At 34.8% G+C, this 26,449-nt stretch overlaps 2 protein-coding genes across 22 annotated transcripts; both read left to right on the top strand.

Moving 5' to 3' along the window:
• The first annotated feature begins 4,146 nt into the window (after window positions 1-4,146).
• LOC18433098 (interactor of constitutive active ROPs 2, chloroplastic) lies at window positions 4,147-10,564 on the top strand. Of its 21 annotated transcripts, none has more exons than XM_088874298.1 (8): window positions 4,147-4,293; window positions 4,376-4,410; window positions 4,840-4,932; window positions 6,307-6,374; window positions 6,893-7,022; window positions 7,499-7,682; window positions 8,507-9,968; window positions 10,332-10,564. In XM_088874298.1, the coding sequence occupies exons 5-7, from the start codon at window positions 6,910-6,912 to the stop codon at window positions 9,953-9,955; spliced, it is 1,746 nt and encodes a 581-aa protein (XP_088730424.1). In that variant the 5' UTR covers window positions 4,147-4,293; window positions 4,376-4,410; window positions 4,840-4,932; window positions 6,307-6,374; window positions 6,893-6,909; the 3' UTR covers window positions 9,956-9,968; window positions 10,332-10,564. The 21 variants fall into 21 exon arrangements, with proteins under 21 accessions (XP_088730424.1, XP_088730419.1, XP_088730418.1 ...); XM_088874293.1 differs by having other exon boundaries at window positions 7,496-7,682; XM_088874292.1 differs by having other exon boundaries at window positions 6,819-7,022; window positions 7,496-7,682.
• Window positions 10,565-24,554: 13,990 nt separating this feature from the next.
• LOC18433100 (Low temperature and salt responsive protein family) lies at window positions 24,555-25,707 on the top strand. The gene is made up of 2 exons (XM_011624627.3): window positions 24,555-24,747; window positions 25,457-25,707. The coding sequence occupies exons 1-2, from the start codon at window positions 24,667-24,669 to the stop codon at window positions 25,538-25,540; spliced, it is 165 nt and encodes a 54-aa protein (XP_011622929.1). The 5' UTR covers window positions 24,555-24,666; the 3' UTR covers window positions 25,541-25,707.
• Window positions 25,708-26,449: the final 742 nt, after the last annotated feature.

The raw sequence follows: 26,449 nt of genomic DNA, 5'->3' as shown, positions 1-26,449 counted from the left end.
TGCGCATTCTACTAGGTCGACCCCCATCTCCTGGGTCGATGGAAATGAAGTAGTCCTGCCATTAGACATGTAACTCCCCTCACTTCGTAGTTGTTCGCCGCGGGATGACCGATGATGAGCAAACAAAGCTCTGATACCAGGAACATGATGCACTTGATGAAAAGAGGCTTGCGGCCTAACAAATCCTTGAGGCCTATCGAGCTTGATGAGACAAAGCTTTGATAAGGTAGTCGAATCCGCTCATTCACCAAGGGTGAGCTGGTCCTAGCAGTTAGACGTCCCATCGTGACTCACAACAACCACAAGGAAAAATTTGAACCAAAATAGGAGGGGTCATTTGTGGTCAAGAAAGCCTTCCCTAATGAAGGCTATATTCTGGTTCATGCTAATTGAGAAGAAGCTATGCCCCCAATTAATAGGTGTCATCTGAAGAATTACTACCTATAACCAGTGGTCTCAGCTGCACGACCCTAAACTGCGTAGCCTTGGTCCAAGCTACAAGACCTTAAATTACGTAGCATTGGTCCAAGTTACAAGAGTTAAACTGCGTAGCATTGGTCTGAGTAACAAGATCTTAAACTGCATAGCATTGGTACAAAGTACAAAGCTTTAAATTGCATAGCATTGGTCCAAGCTGCAAGACCTTAAATTGTGTAAGCACGCGTCCTTGGAGCACCATGTTAAACTTCATGGCATACAAGATGAGGTTTCAATGTAAGGCTTTACTCTTTTTTTTTATAAGATCTAGGCTTTGTAGAAACTGCATTCTATACGAAATTGTAGCCTTATTCCTAAAAGTGAAGTTGTTGCTTTAGAATGTGCATTTAATTAAGCACATAGATTTGACGCATTTTTCAAAACAATGTCACAAAATAATGTGATTTTTAAGACATGGCGAAATTTTGCATAAGGTTGCAACCTTAAATAATCAAATTCAAACATACCACCAAACTTTGTTATAAGATGCAATTTTGGTATCGAAATTTTTTAGGGTGGCCCGAGAGTATATTTTCATCCCTACTTAGAACATTTTAAAATTAAAAAACGGTTAAAATCAAGCAGATCCATAAAAATATGAAAATCTTAAAAATGAATGGTCCAGATAATATTACAAGATATATTATTGCTTTTTTAGAGTTGAAATCATTTTTCTCATATTATTAATACATCTCTGCATCGAGACAGTCAATTAGATGGTTTTCCAATATTAAAATGGACATTTTGAGGTGTGCCTTAGTTCTATAATTTAACGTCTCAACTTGTATAATCTCTCTCTACTTCTCACCCCACGCTTTACTCTCTATCTTATTTTCTCCTGCTTGTTGAGCCCAATAAGCAATTAAGCTTTGAAAAAGGTTCGATTTTTCAAGAAGCTCTTGAGAAATTGGTCCAGACTTCATACAGTGATCTCAATAGAGGACAAAACCAGCCATCATTTTTAATCATTACATTACCCAGTAAAGCAATCATCCAATCTGAATTAGAAGGGAGGTGAGAGTAGTTTTATTCCCAAAAATTAAAAGTATAAAAAACTGGAAAGAGCAAATTGGTACGACATACCAGTTGAGATGGTGCCATGTGCACCAGAAGATACAGGGTAAACAATCTCAATAGGGATGCTGAGTCAATTTGCAGCATCCCCACCTTCAGAAGCCGCCGCTAGGGCACGTTCTAAATCGACCTCCCCAATCAAATATCATTCGACCCAAAGCTTCCCCACTATCAGCAGCTGCCGCTAGGGCCTGTTCTAAATCGACCTCCATTCTCACGGAGGCTTCCACCATTAAAATAGCTCAACTTTTCGAAATCATCTAGCTATCAAAAAAATTTATAGTTTTTGAAAAATCAAAATTTAAAAAGTTCGCTTTTTCAAAAACTGAAATTGGGCAATTTCGTTTTTTTTTTTTTTTTTTAAAAAAAAAAAGAAAAAAAAAAGAAGACTATTATCAAGTTAAAAAACGGATATTGTGTAATAACGAAAAGTTTAAGGTATTTTTGTAATAACTAGAAATATAATGGATATTTACATAATTTTTCCTAAATTTTATAGATCATTGCAATCTTATTTTTATATAAAGGTACGGTTTGTATAGAGCCTAGCCTCTAAACAATCAAATTAGAGCCTACCTTCAAATAGTATTGAGAAATGTGGTTTTATTATTGGAAATCTTTGTGGCAGCCTTAAAATATATTTTCATAATTATTTATAAAGTTCAAAGCTTCAAAAATAGTACAGATCGACAGATCTATAAAAACTTGAAAATCTTGACAATTGACGGTCTAAAAACGTGTTACAAAATACACTATTTTCAAAGCTTAAAATCTATTTTTTTCTCATGTCCATACATCTTGATATCGAGATGATCAATTTGAAGATATTTGGGCATCAAAACAACTTCTTCTAATGAACTTTTTGAGGTAGGCTCAAATTTGATTGTTTAAAGCCTCGGCTCTATATAAAATTTTCCCTTTATGGGTATAAATCTCTTATTTAAAATATGGGTGCAATTTCCAAACGGATGCATCCATAGGTGTAGAGGTAAGGTGCACCTTCAAATTTTATTAGGGTATATAATTTTGATGTAAAATGTTTTTAGGATTATCTCAAAATCTATTTTTATATCTAATTATAAAATTTTAAATTTAAAAAATAGTTAAAATCAAATAGATCTATAAATAAACATATGAAAATCTTGAAAATGGATGGTGTAGATAATATGTTGTAAATGCATTAGTTTTGAGTTCTAAAATCTTTTTATTTTTCATAGTCATGTCAAGACGATCAATAAAAAGGTTTTTCAGCACTAAAATTACTTTTTCGCGATAGATTTTTGAAAGGCATCCATGGTTCTACGTAATAAGGTAGCCTTCTTGTATAAACTTTTTCCTTAAAATATTCCACTTTATCTGGACTCTAACAAACAAAACGAGAAATAAAGGCAAGAGGTAACAAGTATAGTTTAGTAACATTTGTCCTTAATTGGAGTTGTCCTTAATTGGAGTGCGTGGTTTGAAAAAGGAAGCTTAGTACAAGCAATACAACAAAACACGCACCTGCTTTTGCGCGGCTCCATCATTTTCTATATTTCTTTGATCCAAATTCAAAAGCACGACCAAACACAAGAAAAAGGTTTATATAGAGCCGAAGTTCTAAACAATCAAATTAAAGCCGACTTCAAAACATTTTTTTAGAATAGGTTGTTTAGATGCTTAAATATCTTCAAATTTTTCATCTCAACATGGAGATGCATGGATATGAGAAAAAATTAGATTTTAAATTTGAAAAATAATATATTTTGTAATGTATTTTTGGACCATCAATTTTTCCGATTTTTAAATTTTTATAAATTTGCTTGTCTACATTATTTTTGAAAATTTAAATTTATAATTAAAAATAAAAATATATTTTAAAGCCCTCATAAATTTTTTTAATATTGATACGCCATTTCTCAACACTTTTTGAAAGTGTGCTTTAATTTAATGTTTTAAAACCCGCAACTCTATACAAACTGCACCCAAAACAAAATCCATTCTCCATTTTTGTATCCTCTCTAAAATCCACTAAAACTCAAATGCAGGTTTCTATTATAAGTCAGCTGACTGATATTATACATATGCGGGGCCTGCTCTTAAACCATGTTAGAAATGGATTTTCAATCTAAAATTTTAATGGTTAATGATCTAGATTACCGTGATCATGAAAAAAAAAATAAAAACATTTGAAATTTAAAATGTGATTTTTTTAAAATTTGTTTTTTGAAAATGTTGGTTGGTTGGAGAGAGAGGGGGGACATAGGTTGCGTTTGCTTGCCGCTCATTTACGGCGCACTCTGCCATTGCAGCAGCGGGCGCCAAAAGGCCCCATTAACCTTCTCGGGAATGATGAAGAGAGAGAGACACAAACCCTAACTAGGTTTTTAGTGAGATGGATTGTGGCACTGGATATCATATCAGCAGTAACAAAAGTCTCTTTCTTCTCTCTCTGCCCTTTTCTTTTGTATATTGACCTCTTTTCACTTTCTGCAACTTTCTTGTGATTCGACGGGCCTGCAGGACCACAACTTTCGTCAGAGTTGTTAAGCTACTCCTTGTATTACCAGATCGAAGAGAAAGAGATATCTTTCTGATCTGATCATCTATCCTCTCATTCTCAAAAGCCTTTTACAGAGTTTGGGTTTTCTCTGGTCATTGTTCTCCTACATTTTTGGCCTCTCTCTCTCCCTCTCTCTTTCTCTCTCTCTCCACATGTTTTGGTGAAATGTGACTTTTGCTGAGTCGGAGGCTTGGCATCAGGTGAGTTTTGTAGAATGAAGTATATTTTATTTATTTATTTTTTATTTTTTTTGAGGTTCATTTTTTACTTGCTTTAAGCTAGTGCGGTGGAGATGGGCTGCATTCATGAGAAGAGTGGTGCGCTCCTTTTCTGTTTCTGTAAAGATTTGTAGTTTGTGCTGCACTGGTGTCATCATTCTGTGTTTTATGAGCTTCACTTCTCTCTAAATTTGTGTATTTGTCGCTGCGCTTTTACGTTTATTCTATCTGGATGGCGATCAAAATTTTAATCAGTTTCCCCTTTGTGTTCAGCTCTGTTTTTTAATGGCTAAGATTCTTTTTTCTCTGTTTCTTTTGCTTTCTTTTCTAAATGCTTCCTTTTACTAGTAATAATGTGCAGGCTTGCTGTGTCTCTCTAAACCCCACGTATTGATTCATGCTTCTTATTCTTTTTATTTCCTTTTTTTTTTTTTGAAGTTTCTGATTTCCCCCATGGAATTTTTCCCGCTAAAAATTTCTTGAAATATTTTTTTGGCATTTTAAAGCAAGCATGATGAAATTTTGCAGAACAAGGGATAAAGTTTATTTTGCGTTCTGTGCCGGTTAGAAAGATATTGTGGTGCTTTAGAAGAAGAAACAAACAAGGTGCAGAAAGATCAGGTGAGCTTTTGATGATCTGTTGTATTTTAGTCTTGATTCTGTACCCCAGGAGTGAGAAATATGTGATGGGAGAAGAGAAAGCTTCTATTTTCTTGGTGCATTTCGTTGTGGGGAAAAAGCATTTTTTTGTTGCGGGTTCCAAATTATTGAAAGAATTCTTTGTGGCAAATACTCAGTATGCTGAGAAAACCTGATCAAGAATTTCGTAGATTTTTTTTTCAAAAAAACCCAATTAATGAAAGTAGCCAAAAAAAAAAACGAGAAAGTGAAGTACAAGAAGATTTGGGGGAAAATGGCCGTCTGATAAAAAAGCCACCTCAATATTAAGCATTTTAAATTTATAGCAGTGTGTGAATAACTGCTTAAAATGATGAATTTCTGCATTTACAATTTTTAATATTTTTGTTTTCTTGTTGAGTCTTGAATCAAATTTTTTTTTGTTTTCTTGTTGTGTGGGAGATATTCATAATTTTATTATTTTTCCTTCTTTCTGAAAAAAATGGTTGCCATTTGTATATTGAAATTCAGGAAGGCAAGGAAAGGTTTGTAAAATTTCAGAAAGGGTTTGGCTTTTTCTGGATTCATGATTGTCTCTTTTTGGAAGATGGAAAAAGGGCCTTTGGGTGTTAGGCGCAGGAAAAAATAATAATGATAATAATAGTAATAATAATGGGGTGCTTTCCCATTGAGTAAGGAAGAAAAAGCATTAGGTAGAGAGAAGAGTAAAGTGAAAGAAGCAACAAAAGTCTTGGTGGGATGGGGCCACTTGCCTCCATCAAGAGGCCAAGTAAAAATCAACCCATAACAAGTAATAAAATAAATAGCAATGATCAAAACCCCTTTAGTTTCTACTATATTGATTGTTGTCCTGTTTTGGCATATTACTGAAACTTCAATATGTGTTTTAATTTTCATGACTAAGAGAAGGAAAATCAGGAAGGACAACTTATTTAATAAACAACAATGAAAAATCTATGTGGGGACAGTGAATTTCTGTGTAATTAATTTGAATGAGGCATGGTTTTTTTCTGTTTGTTGGTATTGTCCTGGATTTCTTGATTGTCAGGGCTCTATTTAATAAGGGGTGTGGGTCTATAATTTGAAGGAGTACAAAAAAACCACCTTTCTTTTTACTGTGATTGGGTGGATGGGAATCTCTTTGTCCTTGCTCATGCACGTGGTCCATCATTCTCTCTCCTCTCCTCCCTTGTGTGTTTGAATTTTGATGATATGATGGACTTATTGCTATTGGTGAGGAGAGCATGGAGGCCATGATTCCTGTATTTAATGTGGTCATGTGCAGTAATAGTAAGTACTCAGAGCCGTGAGTCCTGTGTGTGTCTGATATTTTCCACATATTGGGTTGGGTTGCAGGTCCAGTGTGTCACTGAAGGACTGTAAACAGGAAACTCAATCACCATTATGCAGACACCTAAGACAAGGTGCATCTCTCATTCACTCATTGATTCTTGTTTTACTCTCTCTCTATCATTTCCAAACTTAACCAATTCATACATGGAGATCGAGAGAGGGGGGGGGGGAATTTGGTATCATGGGTTCTTGCTCATTTTGGTTCTAGAAAATTTCTCATCTTTTTCTATGTGATCTTAAAAATTGACTAGGAAATGACAGATATATCTTACTTTTGGAAACTAAAAACCAGATTCATGAACTTTCTTTTTTTTGGGTAATTTAGTGAGGAAAGGGTCAGTTCCCCGAGATGTGACATTGTAATTCCCCACCATCCTGACCACCTAGCCTTGAGTCCGTTACTGATTTTTGAAATATTAATCGGATTTACTCCTTGTTTGCATTTTCCTTTGATTGAGACAGCTGGAGTTGATAAAATGAAGTGTGACATAGCTTTATCGGTATTTTTTTCTCAGTTTATGTCTGAGTTTTGTCTTATTGTATGTCCCTGCGTCTTGTTTTGGCGTGCATTCTTGGGAGGCGTGAAAAGCTGGGCCTTTTCTTACAATGGGAATGCGTCTGTACTTACTGTTAGTCAACATTCTGGAGGAATGTAGCGCTGTACATGCCTTTTTCACTTCTCAGGAGCTTGTGCTTTCTACATTTCAAATTTCCAAAATGTGAGGCTCATATTCTTTTCACTTCTATTACGTGTTGACATCAGGGATACCATGCCATATAAGAAATCCTCACCTTAGTGGGGTTTGTTCTTATTACTTTCGTGTCCATTATGTAACAATGTCCACACACACACACAGTATATGCGCACACACATTTTATATTTGATAATGGAATATTTTTGGTCATAAGCAGTATTATCTGAACTAGTGCAACCACCACGTACACATGTTTCAATTTAGATTGCTTTTTTGTTGGTCATAAGCATACAATAAGCTTTATGGAATTTGATGGTAAATGTTTACATGTTTGGTGCAATCGATTGAACATTCCAGTTCATTAGAACTCATTTTGTTCAGTTACATCTTCACTAGTAATTCAAAACCTAACTTGCACTATGTTCTAGTCTGGATATTATTTGGCATACTTAATTTAGGAATAAACTGCTGTTTGACAACTATGAATATTTTTGAAGCAGAAACAGTTCTACAGAAATGCCTCACCGGACGTCACCTGCTGGCACCCCCAGAACAGCAGCTCGTCAACTTAAGACGCCGGGCTCAGAATCTGACTCAGCCTCGGTGCATTCAGCAACCCGGACCCCCACTGAACGGAGTCCTAAACTTGTGGATAGAAGATCACCAAGAAGCCCGGTGACTGAGGTACACTTGCATCATTAAGAGAGAAATACGCACAAGGAGATTCTGCTGGTTACTGATAACTTATTTTTAAATAATTATATACATCTTTGTGGTTAATAAAAAATTCTTGAGTGTCCTTCAAAAAATAAAAAATGCTTGAGTGGTAGGCAGAGGTATTTTATTTTAGGAAGCAGTAGAGCTTCCTTAAAAATGTTATTTCCCCTCATTTCCTCTTCACTGGAGTTTATTGAAATGCTTTTTTTTTTTTTTGCAAAGAACATTGATGGTTCTTGTTTTTTGCTGTTTTCGTTGTTTCCTGAAAACCCAAATGATGTAATTAGTATCTTCAAAGATGCTGCTATCCTCCATCACAGAAAGAAACCAGCATTGTCCGATGATAAATTTACTATAGTTTTGGTTGACATTGTCGAAAGCACTTTTACCTTGTCTGCTACCTATGTCTCTGTAAAAAGTTTTACAGATAACTATGGTTTTGCCACTATTACCAAACCGATCTTACTTTTGCCCTGTATTTACCTATATTTATTGGCTTCTGCTCCCTGAACTGCTTGATCAAAACTGACTACCCACTGGAAACAAACTAATCCATCCTCTTTTTAATTTGCTTTTTCCTTTTCAATCCCATGTTTATTTGGACCATACGTTTTTTAACGTCGCCTTGGAGTCCAAGTTGATCATACTAGTCTTTTGAATTGAAGTGGTGCTTGATGAATTCTCCAACTTCGTTGAATAATATCAATACAGCAATGGCGCCTTAATTGACTAATATTTGATCATTCCGAAGAAAAGTGCTCGACATTTGATACCCCTTCTTCGAATCGCAGAAGAAGCGCCCAACAAGTCGGATATCAGAGCTAGAGTCCCAGCTAACCCAGCTCCAAGACGACCTTAAAAAAACCAAGGAACAACTATCATCAGCTGAATCCTCTAAGAGGAGAGCCCAGCAAGAAGCAGAGGACACAAAGAAGCAGCTTGCTGCCATGGCAGCAGAGCTTGACCAATCTCAGCATCACCTTGTTGAGCTCTCAGCTGCTGAGGATGCTCGTCTATCTGAGCTTCGTCATATCTCTCATGAGCGGGATCGAGCATGGCAATCTGAACTCGAAGCTGTGCAAAAGCAGCACTCTGCTGATGCTTCCGCCCTTGTATCAGCCGTCCAAGAAGTTCAGCGTCTTAACCATGAGTTCTCACTTGCTGTGGACTCAAAGGTCTTACATGCCAAACAGGCTGGTGAGGCCTACTCTCAGCTTCATGCCCTCAGGCAAGAGATGAATGAAGCCTTAGATGTTATCCAAGACTTGAAATCACAGCTTGAAGAATGCAAGAAGTCGGAAGCCATTGCATTTACGAAAGCGAATGAGGCCTTGCATTTGAAGGAAATTGCAAATGCTGTTAATCTGGAGTTAGAGGAAGCAGGAGCTGAAGTGGGATCTCTCAAGGCATGCATAACCAAGCTAGAGTGTGATTTACTTCGATCCCAATCTGACCATGGCTCTGATCACACCTTAGAATACGAGCATATGAGAGCTGAGCTCAAGGCTTCAAAAGCAGAGATTGAGCAACTTAGAGCGGAGGCTGAAATTGTAGAAGTGAGGTTCCAAGAGGCTCAGATCAATGCCACTGTGCAAATGAGGAGCGCACGTGAAGCAGCTGAGAGGGTAAAGGCAGACGCAGAGAGGTCTTCAGAGGAGTTGAATGAGAGAGAGGCACAGCTCTTGGGTTTGCTAAAGGATTTAAAAATTGAGCTTGAGAAATCAAAGGCAGATGTTTTGGAGATGAAGGCTGATCTAATGGACAAAGAGACTGAGCTCCAAAGCATATCAGAAGAGAACGAGGGGCTCAAGAGCGAGGTCGAGAAGAAGAGAGAGGATTGGAACTCAAAGGCTGAGGTTGATGCTGTGAAGAAAGGGAAGGAAGAGGCTCTTGCAAGGCTTGAGGTTGCAATTGCAGAGGCAGAGAAGAATGAGTTGAAGGCTTATAAGATTGCTGAGGAACTGGAGGCAACAAAGGCTACAAACGCTTCTTTGGAGGCTGAGATGAGGAGACTGAGGGTTCAGACTGAGCAGTGGAAGAAGGCAGCAGATGCAGCAGCCACCGTGCTTGCGGCCACCCATGACAATGGGAATTTGGTGGTTAGGTCGGGGTCGATGGACTATTCGGGGGGAAGGTGTGCGTCACCGTTTGATGAGGATGGAGATGAGAATTCACCTAAGAAGAAAGGTGCAGTGCTGAAGAAGTTCGGGGATTTGTGGAGGAAGAAGAGTCAGAAGTAGGTGGACTCTTCAGGTGCGAACCTTCACAACACACAAACTCTCTCTCTCTGCACTTTGCATCAGGCTGTGTCTATTTTTTTCTCTAAATGGATCTCTCTTCTGTGATTTATAGAGGATTGATTTATCATCATCTCATGATTCCTTATTGACCACACCAGACCTGTCTCTCTTATAGTATTTACTGTTAGCTTTTCTCACTTTCTGAATCCTGACATTTTTATTGAGGGATGGTTTTGTATGTAGCGGAGGCCATTTTGGGATGGTGGGTTCTTAGAGACCTTCATGCATCCGGTCTTTTGATTCACGAAAAGTTTACTGTTAGGTTTTCTCACTTTTTGATTGCTGACATTTTTATTGTGGATTGGTTTTGTATCAGAGGCCATTTTGGGGTGGTGAGTTCTTGAGTCACTGATCATTTGTGTTCCGAGGTAAAGGAGCTATCTGCAATTGGTGGTACGGCCCCGTGAAATGCTACACTAACTCATGTTTTAAGTATAATGTGGTTTCTATACGTATCATGTTGTGTATAATTTCCTTTTTATTTTGACTTTTTCCTCCTGGACGAGTTGCTATAGTAGAATTATGAGAAATCTTATATTGGATACCAAAGGAATCTATTTTGTGAGTTCTGCTTTTCTCATCATGCAATGGGTACTCAAAATTCACGACGCTGCTGTAATAGTCTAGATTTGATATCCTGGATTCTGATATGTGATTTCAATCGAACTGAATATGTTGTTATGGGATTCTTCTATTAAAGTTTTTAAAAATCCGGGTGGAGATGCTATGATCATTGAATTGAAATGAGCTTCTAGTATTTAGGAATGGAATACAGTTAACAATTTAAAAAATAAAATAAAATTTAGAAATGGAATAGTGATGAGTGTTATGTTTTATTCCTTCAATAAATTCTTTTGGAGATGTTGCTGCTTTTATTAGCTGAAACTGAGTGAGAGTATTCTTCTACATTTTAAATTGCGTAAATTTCTTTAAATCTAATTTTAGTTGATGGTTTTTGTAGCTCTTTTCATGCCCGATCTGTTTTTTTTATACCTTGGTAGGGACTTTCGCCCATGACCATAGAAGGCCACTCACTCGAGACTTCCCAAAATGAAAAAATTAGGAAAATAGATGTTTCCAACATAGTATGAGGTCACAATTATTCCCACTCATTAGATGTCAAATTAGATGATTTAGGGTGAGTTATGAAGTTCGAGATTTTTTTTTTTTTTTGGAATCTTGTGCCTATTCAATGATATTTTTACCACCACCTATTTTAAAATTTAAGAGACAAGAATATTTGTGATCTCTATGTACATAAGATACATGAAGGTCACAAATATTCTTGTCTCTTAAGTTTCAAAATAGGTGGTTGTAAGAGTGTCATTGAATAGACAAAAGGTTCCAAAAAAAAAGAAAAATTCTCGGATTTTGTGACTCATTTCAAGTCATCCAATTTGACACCTAATGAGTGGGAATGATTGTGATTTTATATTAATGCTGGAAACATCATTTTCCTAGTTTTTTCATTTTGGGAAGTTTCCATCAAGTTGCCTTCTATGGCCATGGCGAAAGTCCCTACCGAGGTATAAAAATAACAGATCGGGGATTGGTAGCTCAGATCGCCCATTTGAAAAACCAATTTGGTTTGGTGGATCGATGATCTGGCCGAATGAACCAGCCAATAAAATTGAAAAACAACTAAAAAAATAAAATAGGAGCTGATTCTAACTGGTTCTTTTAATTGAACTAGCCGGTTTTGTTAGAGAATTGGTCGGCTCATAGAGGGAACTGACTGGTTCTTGATCTTTTGGTTGAATTGAATTGGCCCCATTTGTTCTTGATCCAAACTAGTTGAGTTCGGTTGGTTCGCTGTTTTTTTGAACCTTGGACTGCCGAGCCAGTGAAGTAAAAACCAATTTTGCTAGAAAATCAGTGAACCAATATTCGATCAGTTTTTGGTCAGATGGCCTGTTTGATTTTAGCAGCATGTTTCGTTAAATGTTGTTGGGATATTTTTTTTAATAAAATTTGTTTAAATTGTTATATATTTATTTTTATTTATGTTTTTTAAAAGCTGGACCTACTTATTCAACCGTGGTCGGATCAATTTTGATTAAACTAAATCCTTTTCGTAAATCCCTTTTGTGCTGGTCCAATATTGATAGTGATCCAAACAAAGGAAAAACTCTGTACAAGTTAGTGCTGGTCCAATATCGGTTTGTAGTTAGTGCGGGTCCAATATTGACCGTAGTGATCCAAACAAAGGAAAACTATGTACAAGTTAGAAAAGGAAAAATTACATATAGATCGGAAAACTTTTCCAGAACTATGCAATAGTCCATATTTTGAGCAATTGTACCTGGAGAATCATTATTATTTTTTATTTCAACTTTGCCCTCAGCGGATGTTTTTAAAATCGTACCATATTTTTTTAATTTTCTGGTTTACAAGGTATCACACCGATCTTTTATTGGGATGCTATGATATTAAAAATATTAGATTACGTCATGTTTTTTATTTAATTATTATTATTATTTTTTGATGGCCTGGTTCAATATTTTTTTTAAAAAAAAAGAAAAGAAATTAAGCCATATGATGTTTCCGATCCTTATTTAATAGTTTTTAACATTGCAATGATTGCTACGTACGTCATGTTGTTCCATAAACCGTTTGATGTTAATTATGATGACCATGCTGTGGTGGATCATGCTTTTGTTGCATATTGGAAACATAGCTCGTGATCAGCTGTTGTTGCTGCGTATTGGAAACATGCTTATGGCAGTGTAGAAAAAACTGGCTGGTTAGAATCAAAACCGGTCGGTTAGAATTGGAACTGGCCTGTTAGATCAGAATTGTTCGAGTTACGATTTCGGTTAGACCTAGTTTTGGGATTCTAGTTTGTATACACAAAAAAAAAGCTCAGACCAAAACCGATCGAAATATACACAAATTGGCTGGTTAGAGCGATTAGAGCATCAATTCAGCTCTTTGGAGCTGAGTTGAAAAAATATGCCACACTCCAAATTGTTGATTCGATTTTAGTTTTTTTTTAATCAAAATCTAGTGTTTTTGTAGATCATGGAGTTGGTCACAAGATTCAAGTCCTAATTGCATTGAAAATCCGAGACATAGAGCTCGATTTTGAGTGATTAGGGCATCGACTCAGTTTTTTAGAGCTGAGTTGAACAAATCCGCCTTACTCCGGATTGTTGATTCGATTTTGATTCTTTTCAATCAAAATCTAGGGGCTTTATAGATCATGGAGGTAGTCACAAGATTCAAGTCTTAATTTGAAAATCTGAGATTTGACTCGATTTTGAAAGATTACGACATCTACTCAATTTTTCTAAACTGAGCTAAAAATCATCTGCCAACTGCTCCATTTTGTGCTCGATTTGGTGATCGATTTCTACATTTGAGAATACAGGTATGAATTGCATGTGACTTTTCATTTAGAATTTTTTTTTAAAACGATTTTTTTAGTTACTCTTTATTTTGCTAGAAAAATATTTATTTTGCTCAAGCATCGTTCAGTTACCATAATGAAAAAATTACTATCACTTGAATTCGAAATTGGTGTCTTTTTACTGTACTTTGTATAATTTTCGAAAGAAAAAATACCACACATCAATGTGAAGAATTAATATACTCAGTTGGATAATGGATAGACGAAGCTGTAGCCGGCACTGTAACCTGGTTATTTCTAAAGATGACAATATCAAAGCTATTGAGCCTAAGGGCCATAATACAAAACACATACACTAATCTTTGTTTTTCTATTTTTATTTTTATTTTTTAGGTGTTTTTGACCCATTTCATTTAAAAGGGAAATGTTTCTATACTTCCCTTACAACATAGAAGATCTATGCTTCCCCTACCATTCAGTCGTCCAATTTTGATCAAGAGAGCCACTCACCGTTTGATCTTAGATCCGATGTCTCAAAGTATTTTATTTTTAGTTTTTTGTATACGAATTTTATGAATATGAAATTTAGTACATGTCATCTTCTCATTGGGTCGCACCTATAAAAAATAAGAAAAATAATTTTTTGATAAAATATATGACCACAATACCCCTGAAACATTTAGGGGTATTTTGGTCATTTTATTTTATTAGAAATATATTTATTTTTATATTTTGTGTTAGTGCTAGTTTAATAGATGATTGGACGTCCAAAATTTGGTGCCAAAATAGCTTATAGAAAAAAAAATGAAAAATAAAATAGTGTAGAGATGTGACATTGTGATTGGGGCAATCTTAGCCCTCCATTCTAAATGGATGGTTGGATAAGGGGAAGTACATAAGTTTTATGCTGTAGGGGAAGCATAGAAAGCTTGCCCTTTTCAAAAAAATCTACTAGACCAAACCGGTCTGGTTTCGACCATGTCTGGTTAACCATTCCGATTCGATTTTGAAAAAACTCCTCTATAGCGAGTTAGAGACATCGGACCACTATATAATTTTTAACATATATGACAAATGTGGTAAAATTTTGAAGGCATGTGACCGGTCCATACATAATGAAAAATACTTAGTTTAATGCGGTTCAATATTTCCAATAACGGACCACCCAACAATGGTTTGGTTCGATATTGGGGGTATTAGGAGCCCTAAAAACCAGAAAGGAAAAAAAAATAAAAATAAAAAATTGTTCTAGTGTTTACTACATGACTCGTGGGAAAACTGGGATAAAAAAAAAAGAAAAACAGGGACCTCAGAGTAAGATTCGAAAAAATATGGTCCAAGCCTTAATTTTGATAAATTTTTTTCCAAATTTCCTAAAAAAATAGTAGTTACAAGAAGAGTAACTAAAAAAAACAAGACGTTTCTTCAAACCAATGTTGTCAAATTCGGTTTTGGAGCCTTCTTCGGTTTGGCAAAATGAAGCAATTCAGTGATTCGGTCAATTTGGAGAGAGACTTCAACTTTTTATATATTATTTAATATAATTTATATATATTATTTAATATAAATAAATTTAATAGTTATCTATTAAAATATATAAAAATAAGGAAAATTATCACAAATATACCTTAATTTTCGTCTATTTAGAAAAAAACCCAACTTTCATAAACCTCGTCCACACCCTTTTTCTTCAATTTTGGTCATTTTGTGACCAAAATGACCTTCACAGTAGTCGTATTACCGTAATAACTTGAATTAATATTACAGTACTTTAAATACCGTAAAACCTAAGCCATATTATACGGCATTTTAAATTATGATACTTTAAATACCGTAAAACCTAAGCCATATTATACGGCATTTTAACTACCGTATGGATGTACATTAGATACATATCAAGGAAAAAGTTTATATAAAGTTGCAACCTTAAAATATAGAATTACAGATGCACCTAAAAAATCCATTGAAAAAGGTTGGTTTAATGTTAAAAAACCCTCCAATTGATCATCTCGACATCGAGACGTATTTATATATATATATATATATATAAGAAAAAGATTTTGAGTCCTAGAAGTAGTGCACCTTGCAATATATTATCTAGACCGTTCATTTTCAAGATTTTCATATGTTTATAGATCTACTTTATTTTAACCATTTTTGGAGTTTAAAATTTTATAATTAGATATGAATATAGATTTTTAGATATTCCTAATTTTTTACACCAAAATTAATTGTTATGATAAAATTTAGAGGTGCTCCTTAATTGGATTGTTTAATGTTGCAACCTTATATAAACCACACCCTACATATCACTATGGATATCTATATGTAGAGATATATATTGATAAGGTTCTTGATATTCATATCGCTTGATTATGATAAGATTTGGTATTTATTTGATGTATTTATCCGCCAGTAACAGTTAAGGATAAATACCATCAGTTATGCATAGATACCACGTAAATATGCTAAGCATCTATCTGTAGAGATATATATTGATAACGTTATTGGCGTTCATATCTCTTGATTATGATATGATTTGGTATTTATCTGATGCATTTATTCGCCAGTAACAGTTAAGGATAAATATCATCAGTTCTGGATAGATACCACCTAAATATGCTAGGCATTTTATACGCTAGTTCAAATGCCGTATAATATGGCCTATGTTTTACGGTATTCAAAGTACCGTAATTTAAAATGTTGTATAATATGGCTTAGGTTTTACGGTATTTAAAATACTGTAATATTAATTCAAGTTATTATGGTAATACGACTACCGTGAAGGTTATTTTGGTCGCAAAACAACTAAACTTGAAGAAAAAGGGTATGGATGAGGTTTATGAAAGGTGCGTTTTTATTTATTTATTTAAATAGACGAAAATTAAGGTATATTTGTGATAATTACCCTAAAAATAATGACACATATTAAAACTTTAAAATAAGAGAAAAAAAACTTTTATATAGATATTTCTTTACTTTGGCCGAATCAGCCTAAAGCAGACTGAAGTGATAGCACTAGGCTTCGCTTTGGTCTAGGCATAAAATCCGAAGACTTCGGCCAAAACAAAGTGAATTTGACAACACTGCTTCAAGCCAAGAGTATTATTGGAAAGAATTAGAGAGTGTTTTTGTCACGAGCACATATAAATTTGCTCATGTAAGAGCATGTTGTATACCTACTTCCATGGCTAAAAGGCCCACTTGGGGGGATTTTTTTGATCTAAAATCCACCTAAGAATCACTACTAGATAATTATTTTAAAGAAAAACATTGAATTAGACTTTTCTAATACTCACATATCACCCTAAAAAATTGTACTTTCTTTCTTTAATCTTTAGACATTATTTTTTTCAAGTTTATAGAGAGTGCAATTTGGAAATTTTTTCCTTGAGGTTAGTGCATAGGGTTGAAGAGTTTACATCCCCAAAATTTGGGGTCTTAAAGTTGCTTCTAAATTGAGTTTATATCTGAGACAGTAAATGGCGGGAGAGCAAAATCTTTTCGTTTCTGTCTCAACTAAAGCTTCAAACAACCAAAAAAGTATTGGCAAGTTTCAAATATTTTGGTTTGTTTACGACTATTGCTTGGTACAAGTGTTTTGTTGCTTCTCTCAGCATAAACAAGTTTTTAATTAATCTTACCTATTTTGAGTTTTTACTAAAGCGTACAACACACCATTGTTTCACATTGTTAAACTTTGGGCTCTTGTTAATTGCAAGTTTTTTTTTGAATTTATTTTCAAGAACAACCTTATTGTCGAAATTGTTATTTTTTCTTATTTTTTAACGTTATTGTTGTTATTTTTTGGGGTAAGTCAGTGGGGGAGAAGGCCCCCTACCCAATTTTCATTAATAATAAAAGAATATACAGCTCATAGTTTTACAACAGTAGAATCGGGAAGTTGTGGCACATCAACAAAATCTGTTGGTAGTCCAAATCGTCAAACAGTAGCATTTGAGAAAGTGGTGGATTTCTTGGCAAGTAAATCAACTGCCATGTTAGGCTCATGATAAATGTGGAAAAGGACCAAACATGACCAGAGTGCTTATATCGGCAGTTTGCAGCAACAACATTTAACACCCATGGAGCTTTGCGTCGATCATGGATTGCATTAACTAACACTAAGGTGCTACTCTTGATTTGCAGGGAGAAACATTTGAGTTGGATGGCCAAGTCAACGCTAGCTTGCAAGCTAGAAATTCTATATAGTTATTTGATGCTATCCTAATAGGATTGCCAAATGCTGAGATAAAGGTTCTATCATCACTTCTAGTTATGTTTCCACTACCTGTCCACTTAGGGTTTTGAAGTGAAGCACCAGCAACATTCAATTTGAAATGATTAAGACTACGAAAAGACCATGCAATCGGTATGTCCTACTTGATTTGATGTTGTTGCCAAACAATTTCTTTCTCTGATACATGAAAGGACCATGTTTTAATATCCACTAATTCACTAACATGAGAGATAATCCTTCTGAGCATGTGCTCCCGTCTGGAAACCTTCCCCTGAAAAATTCAATGATCTCGTTCCTCCCATAACATCCAGACTGTGGTAAAAAATAGAGATAGCCAGATATTCAAAAGACCTTTTGACTTGAATATGTAAACAATCCAAGTCCTGAACAAGTTTGAAATAGATTTGTCTGGGATAATTCTTTTACCACACCTCCATACAACAGATCTCCAAATACCATACGAGAAAACACAATAAAAAAACAAATGACAAATACTATCATCATTAGAGCAACAAAAGTGGCACATGGAATCCATGGATATCCCTCTTTGTTGTAAAAGAGAGAAGGTAGGATGTCTATGATGAATAACCAGCCAAGAAAACCATTTAGCCCGCCCTAGGATGGCACTTCAAAGACCACAGAGTTCTAAAAATTGGTTGAATGGAACCTCTATTCCAAATAAAATTCCACGCCTCCTTAATAGAGAATGATCCATTAGAAGAATGGATCCACATTAGGAAATCTCGTTGTGGTTGTAACGGAGTTACAAGGACTTTGATCTCCTTCCAAATTCTAATCAAAGGATCAGAAGTAGGAGAAGGGAGCGACTGCGTCCTAGGGGAATAAAGAACTCTAGTGGGAGTATGACCTAGAGGAACCAATAGATTATGGTCTAGATGGACTAGTAGATTATGGTCCAGAGGGACCAAGATGGTAAATTGTACACCCCCTCAAAATCCTGGCTAAGGGAACTCCTGAAAACCACATTTTTGAGTTCAAAAGACCACACAAACCTAAGTCGACCTTAGGCAATCTAGACCCAATATAGTTGATCCAAACAATCCAAAACTGTTCCAAGTTAAAGTAGACCCTGAGAGCTTTCCAATGGTCCAAGAATCACCCAAATCGGAGCTACGGTTAAAAATAACCAAGAAATGATAATTTAGTCCTTGTGAGACCCAATGGCAGGCCTTAGGACGGGCCGTGTCACTGCCCGGTAAGCCCAAATGCAGCCTGATGACACAATAAACTTATTTTTTAATTAGATAAAAACCAAAAGATCAAGATAAATCCAAAAAAATCTGAAAACAATCCAAACAAATCACCAATGAAAACCTATAAATACCTCTTTTCATAACCTAAAACGCGAGATCATAAATTCTCCAGAAATCCTTAGAAAATAGGGAAAAAATCTCAAAATTAAGAAAAACATTTAGCAAATTCTTAAAAAAATAGAAAAAATCTCAAAAAATCCTTAAAAATCATATAAATTCCTATAATTCATATTCAATCTCAGAAGATAAAAAAACCTTAGAAAACTAAAAAAATTCTCACCCAATATCAACAAAAGCCAATGTAGACCCTACCTAAATATTCAAAGCTTTTATTCCGCCTTAGGAACCTTAGATCTAGGTCAAGGAGCTTTAGATCTATCAATTCCAATAAGCAAAGGAATCCAATAAAAAGAGTTGGTGGCGTAAATAAGAAGAGCAGCCTGATCCAAACCCGAAACTTTGGATTTTGGGCCCCGAGAGTTAAGTATATGTTTTTGTGTTTAATTTAATTTTTCTTTATTTAAATATTTTTTTATTTCATTTATTTCAAAAAATCAATTTATTATTAGAATTAGTTAAATTTAAAAGTATTTTTTAAGTCAAATACGGAGATTTGGGATTTTTCTGAGGCCATAATTCAAGCTACCCCACTATTTCTATTTTTTCTATTTTTTCAAATTTAATTCAGCTTTGCTAAGAATTGAGCATATCTCATCCTAGAGATCGGTGCAGATTGGAGTGTAAACAATTTGACGTCCAGCTTGGGGCCCTTGAGCTTCATATTTGTATTTTAGACTTTAAAAAGTTTCTTCCTTTTTATCATATTTATTTTTAAGCAAAAATAAAAATAAAAAAGTGAATAAAAAGAAAAAAAGAGAGAGATTTGAAAATATCTTATTTTTATTAGATTCTATCTTTTCTTTCTAGATCTTATCTTTTTTTTTCTCTCTCCTTAAGAAGTTGAGGATCTTTATTCTCTTAATGTTTGTGATCTTTTAGATCAATCTTTATTATCTTCTTTAGATCATCTTCTTTTAGATTCATCTTTATTATCTTTTTTTATATCATATTCTTTTAGATCCATCTTGATCATCTTTATCTTTAGATATTCTTTTATATTCATCATTTAGATCATCTTTATCATTTTTTTTTTTTTAGAATATATTTAGATCCATCTTGATCATCTTTTATATCATCTTTTTTTAGATCTTCTTTCATTTATGCTCATCATCTTTGGATCATCTTTTTCTTCTTTAGATTGTCTTTATCTTATTTAAAGCATTCCTTATCATATTTTCAATAATTTTTATCTTCTTTGAGTTATCATCTTTTAGATCATCTTTATCTTCTTGAGAGCGTTTTTTATCAGGTTTTAAATCATATTGATTTCTTTTAAAAGCATCTTTATCTTTTTTAGAATCATATTTATCTTCTTTAAAAGCATATTTTTATCTTCTAGAAGCATCTTTTTTTTTTCTTTTAAAAGCATATTTATCTTTTTGATGAAATGGAAAAAAAAGAAAAAAAATATATAATTCAAACAAATATTTTCTTTTATCTTATCTTGTTTTAATTAGACTTTATCCCATCTTGTTTCTTAACTTTATCTACCAGTCTTTTTTTTTTTACCACATCTTGATTAGACTAGATCTTCTTTCAATTCATGTTTATCTTGCATTAGAGATTAAGTCGTTTTTTACATGTGCTTTTTGATCACTTATTGCATGCACATCACAAAGTTTTGATTTTTCCACACCTCCTTCAAGTTTCTCAGTCTGCGGGTGATGCTGCCCAACTGGTAGCTCTTCTTACACCGTCATCCAAGTTAAGGGTGTATCTCCCACAAATGTCAAAACCTAAAGTTGATGATGCCCAATTAAGGACACTGCCCACCTTCTCAAAAGATCCATTCTAAGGGTCACCAACTCAGTAAGGTCCATAACAACCTAGATGATGAACTCATAAGGCAGGCTAACATAGAGTACTGCCGAAGATTAAGTCAGGGCCTAAACAATGCTATCCAGCAAGGAAAACTAGAGAGTCAAACATCTTCGCCTAAACCTAAGAGTTCATCAAGTCATGCATTTATTTGTCAAGATTCACCCTTATCTAATTCTATGGACTACGAGTCCTTTTCAATCGAGTGTCTTAAGAACTTACCCGAGGTCAAGGCTTTCTTGAGGCGTGCTGACCTTATTGAGCCACATGCCCCACCTAGGGCATCGAGTCGTCAGTCAGGTAAGAGTCAGAGAACCTCTCTAGCCCCTTAACAAAGTAAATCATGTGAGTTCCACCTTGTTAGTGAGTCAACACTACCAATCTTCTCTTCCTCTACCGTTTATAGGATCGGCTCGACCACAGGATTGTCCATCCCATAGCCAGTCTAGATCTAACCCTCCTTAGGTCATGTATAGTCACCCTCTGGTGTAGCCTCTTCAGGCGCCTCGGTCCCACACCATTATTCAAAAGTGGCCTATTCAACCCCTGTTCTAACTCAGTACCCTCAGAGTCAGATATACCTGTTGGCTCCCACACCCTCCGGCCGCACCTTCGGCCTTTAGTCAGCCTTACCCAGGACATCCTGTGCATCAAGCCCCTGTTGTCCACTTTCATGCGCCGGCACCGGCTTTTTAGCCCCCTGCTGTTCCAGTCCAAGTTACTTTTCAAACTTATCAGTACTATCCTCGACTCAGGCACCATTGCCGACGCCTACTCCGTACAAGACTCCAACCGCCCCTGGTTCAGGCCTCTTCGTCTGTGTAAACACCTAATGTAGCTCTAGTCGTCTTGCAGATCCAGCCTACCCCTAGTTCAGTGCAGCCCATATCAGCTGCATCTCATTCACCACAAATTGTGCCATCGGTTTTGGGCAACCAACAGATCTCTTGGGTTAAAACCCTTGAGTCAGTTGAGCTCGCCCAGCCGAGAGGCAAATTATCCACATTTAAAGAGACCTTGGCTAAGATCGGAGTCCAAAAAATATTCCTGCAACGTTCTTATGTCAAGGATGTTCATGAGGATGTCGAACCCCTTCTCCCGGGTTTCGAATTCTTTTAGATTGAAAACAAGTTCAATGGGAAAGGAGATCCTAAAAATCACATCACCACTTACCTATTGATGGTTCCTGCACTTGAAGAGAAACCGTGTTGTCTGAAGTCCATGTTCAATACAATCCTATCTAGACAACCCTTGATGTGGTTTCCAAAGGTGATGTCAAAATAATCGAAGCAAACTCCCAATGAATTGTTTCAACGTTTTGTTGAGCAATATCATGGGACTTGAGAGAGACTAATAATGACCCTTGGAGAATTGGTCTCCACTAGATATTTCTCTTTTGACTCGATGCTTGAAATGGTTTCACATTATAAGAGAGCAAAGAGCCAAGATCGGTCACCAGTCACATTGGGGCAAGAGCCCAATGAAATCATGTTGGGGCACGAGCTCGATGAAACGATGCAGGGACAAGAGCCAGATGAAGTCATGATAGAACACGAGCCTGACTATAGTGAAGATTTATTTGAATATAACTCTGAAGAGATGACAATTGAAGAATGTGAAGCCGATCCCAAGTCAGAACCATCACCAGGATCATTTAAGGACATAGATGGGGCTTACTCAAAGGAAAGCGAGGTAATATCAAATGATACCATTGATGAAGATGAAGAAGTCCTAGCTGGTATCTTGATCATGATACAACCGTTGCATTAAATCATTGCTCATATATATATATATATATATATATATATATATGAGTTTTCCCAGCGCCTATAGGTGAAAATGAAGAGCAGTAATTTTTGCTTACCCTCATTTTACAGTCTAAAGTTCATCACACGATCACGATTGTCCGGTAGTATTTCATTTTTTATTTTTTTTATACAAATCAGAATGACCTGAAATTTAGAGTATATGTACATATTTGTGAGGTACACCTAATAAAAATATAATTCGTAAAACTAATATTGACCAAAATACCCCCAAAAAGTTTTGGGGGTATTTTCTTCAAGTTTTTCATGTAAAATATTGTTTTTGATATTTTTCATAAATTCACCTATTTTTTATGAACACACGCTCCAAATTTCAGGTTATTACAATTTGTAGAAAAAAAAAAATGAAAAATGAAACACTATCAGACAATCGTGACCGTGCGATAAACTTTGGACGGTGATGAGGGTAGGTGAAATCACTGTTCATTTTCGTCTATAGAAGTTTTGTAGTATCTTCCATATATATATATATATATATGGGAGTGGATTCTGTACGCCTACTAGCTGACCGCTATAGTAAACACCAAATGTACAGATTGAATCTGGGCCGATCTAACGGTGACAACCTCTTTTCGTGTTTGTTTTTTTATTTTTTTTCTATAAATCCAAATCATTTGAAATTTTAGGTGTATGCTTTTCTCATTAAGGCGCATCTAATAAACATATAAAAAAAGTAATCCGTAAAAACAACATTGATCAAAATACTCCCTAAATGTTATGGGGGTATTTTGGTTAATTTTTTCATGTAAAATATTTGTGTTATATTTTTGAAATATTCATCTATTTTTTATGTATACATATTCTAAATTTCAGATCACTCTAATTTGTAAAAAAAAATAAAATTAAAAAATTATCTGAAATCTGTGATCATCGGATCGGCCTAGATTCAATCTGGGTCGTTGGTGTTTACTGTAACAATACGCCCTTGGACTGACAGGATCTTTTATATATATATATATATATATATATATATATATATATATATATATATATATATATATATATATATATATATATATATATATATATAAAGGAAGATGCTAGGGTGAGCCCACTAGCTCACATAATAGTATAAGCCCACTGATCCATATTGAATCTAGGCCGATCTGATGAGCAAGAGTGTTTGAATTTTAACTTTTTTTCTACAAATCCAAATCACTTGAAATTTTAGGTGAATATTTTTTTCATCAATCCGCACATAATAAAAATATAAAAAACATAATCCATAAAATTAAAATGACCAAAATACCCCTAAAATTTATGGGGGTATTTTGATCATTGTTTTCATGTAAAATATTTTTTGAATATTCACCTATTTTTTATCAACACACGTCTAAAATTTCAAGTGATTTGAATTTGTAGAAAAACAAATTAAAATTCAAACACTATGGGTATCTGTGATAAATCGGCCCATATCCAATCTAAGCCATTAAGCTCATTTTTTTCTTGTGACCCCATTGGTTCACAAAACCTTTTCTATATATATATCATTTTTGTTGACAAAAATTTATAATATTCTCAATTTTTTTTAAGATCTCCAAGTTGGACCTCCAAAACAGGACAACTCAGGCTGCGCAAGAGCCCGAGCCTTATTAACCGACTCGGCTGATTTTTCAAACATGGTAAGACCCAAAGAATTAAAAAAAAGAAGAAGCAATTTTTCCGATGGAATAAAAAACAAAGGAAATTTTTACGAAACTAAGGAAATCGTAGATGAGATGCTTCGCATTCTTTTCCTTCATTAAAGATAGGACTGGAAGCTTTCTTCACCCTGCATGGCTACGTAGCAAACTCAAAGCCCACGTGTCTCAACTTGTGATTGTCTTCTCCCACGTGTCTATCTTGCGTCGGAAATTCCGATGATGACTTCAACAACCATCAAATATTTTCACTATCAAATTTGGATCAAGTCCTTCGCCTCTTCTCTAAACAAAGGGAAGGCTCCTCTCTCTCTCTTATTGTTTTTGACAAGGAACAAAGACCTCCTCTTCATCGTCTTCTAAGTAGAAACATTTGCTGTAAAAATGGGGTCTGAAACATTTCTAGAAGTGCTCCTAGCCATTCTTCTTCCCCCTGTCGGAGTTTTTTTGCGATATGGATGTGGGGTACGTATCACTTCTTTTCTTATTTTAGCCAAATAACCAAAAAAAAAGATTTTTTTTTCTGTAACAACTGAGTCCAGTAAAAAAAAGAAGTTATATATATGTATTTATTGGATTGTATACTACAATGTCCTTTATCAGTAAAGAGGGATAACAAAGAGATCATGATTACTCTTAGTCATTAAATGTTAAATTGGATGGCTCCAGCTGTACCACAAAGTTCGAGGAACTCTTTTTATCTTTAGAGGATTCAATGACACTCTTATAACACCGTGGTTTGATATTTGATTGACGAAAATGATGGTGACTTTCTCGTATTAAAAAAAATTTGGTCTTTTTACGTACTTTTACATTTATATATAGACTCTACGAGTCTATGTAGAAATGAGTTACCTCTTAAAAATCTATTTTGAGATAGATTTTGGACTTAATTTTTAAAGACATGTAGTCTCTAACATGGAGATCATGAATATAAAAAATAAAAAATAAAATTGAAAATTAAAAATAATAATTCTATTAAAAATTTATTTGGACTGTTGGTTTTTTTTAGATGAATCACCTATTTGCATCCATCTTTGAGATGGATGCTTTATACCTTGGGACGGCATATTATAGAAGAAACAATTTTCCTTTATATATGTGTGTGTTTGTTTATTTTCTTCATTTTTATTTAGGGAGTTCTAGATTTTTTATATTATTGAATTGGTTGCAGGTGGAATTTTGGATCGATTTGTTGTTGACGATATTGGGCTATATACCGGGTATTATCTACGCAATTTATGTGTTGGTGGGATAACCCTTGTCAAAAAAATAAATAAAGTGCATTTTAAAGTTTTTTATTCGTCAGGAGATTCAAACAGCAGATTAGAAATATGTTTTGAGTCGAATGTCTTTAACAATAATGTTTATCTTTCATGGTCCTTTACCTTCTATGGTCGCTTGCGTTAATTAAAGATTTGTGTATGGTTTGGACTTTGGAGCAAGGAGCTCCAAATCCCCCGCTCCCCCTCTCTATCCTCTCTCTCTCCCCCTCTCTTTCTGTCTATATGTGGGCCTGTAGTACGATGTAAGGAACCACTTGGTGTTTTTTTATTTATTTATTATGATATATATATATATATATATATATATATAATGCTTCTAAGGGGCTAGAATCCCTTCAAAATTATTAAGAAGGTTAAAGACTTGAAAGAAAGACATATGTAATCTTTTGTCAAGAAATACAATTTTTTTTTTTTTTAATAATCACTCTTTTAATTTTTTGGCAATATGATCACTCACAGATGGCCTTATTACATATAATAGATATTCCACAACTAAAAGGCACATCAATAAAATAATCTTCAACCACTTGATGCCATTTATACAATTTAATACTGTGCTTGAGAATATAAAATAAAAAACAAACAAATGAAAGAAAAGATATTAGAGATTATCTCAATCGAGCTTTTTACATCCAACACCGAGTCATCACATCTAATGGCACTGGATCTGCAGTCTAGATTCAATCTTGAACTGGGATGGTTGATTTCGGCCAAATTAGGTAACTACTTTTGAAATCTCTGTTAAACCTTAACCTCCAAAATTAATTTAGGCTCCATCTAATTTTTCCAACTCTTAGTTTTTTTTTAGGTTTAGAGAGAGAACTACTTAGGGTTTTGGAGAGAGAAAGTTAGAAAGAGATACAGAGGAGAGAGAATGGGGT

Source organism: Amborella trichopoda, chromosome 8, assembly GCF_054954075.1.
Source record: "Amborella trichopoda isolate Santa Cruz 75 chromosome 8, AtrichopodaSantaCruz75HAP2 v2.0, whole genome shotgun sequence".
NCBI classification, from domain to species: domain Eukaryota; kingdom Viridiplantae; phylum Streptophyta; class Magnoliopsida; order Amborellales; family Amborellaceae; genus Amborella; species Amborella trichopoda.
The sequence above is the reverse complement of the archived record's forward strand: the minus strand, read 5'-3'. Positions and strand labels throughout refer to the sequence as shown.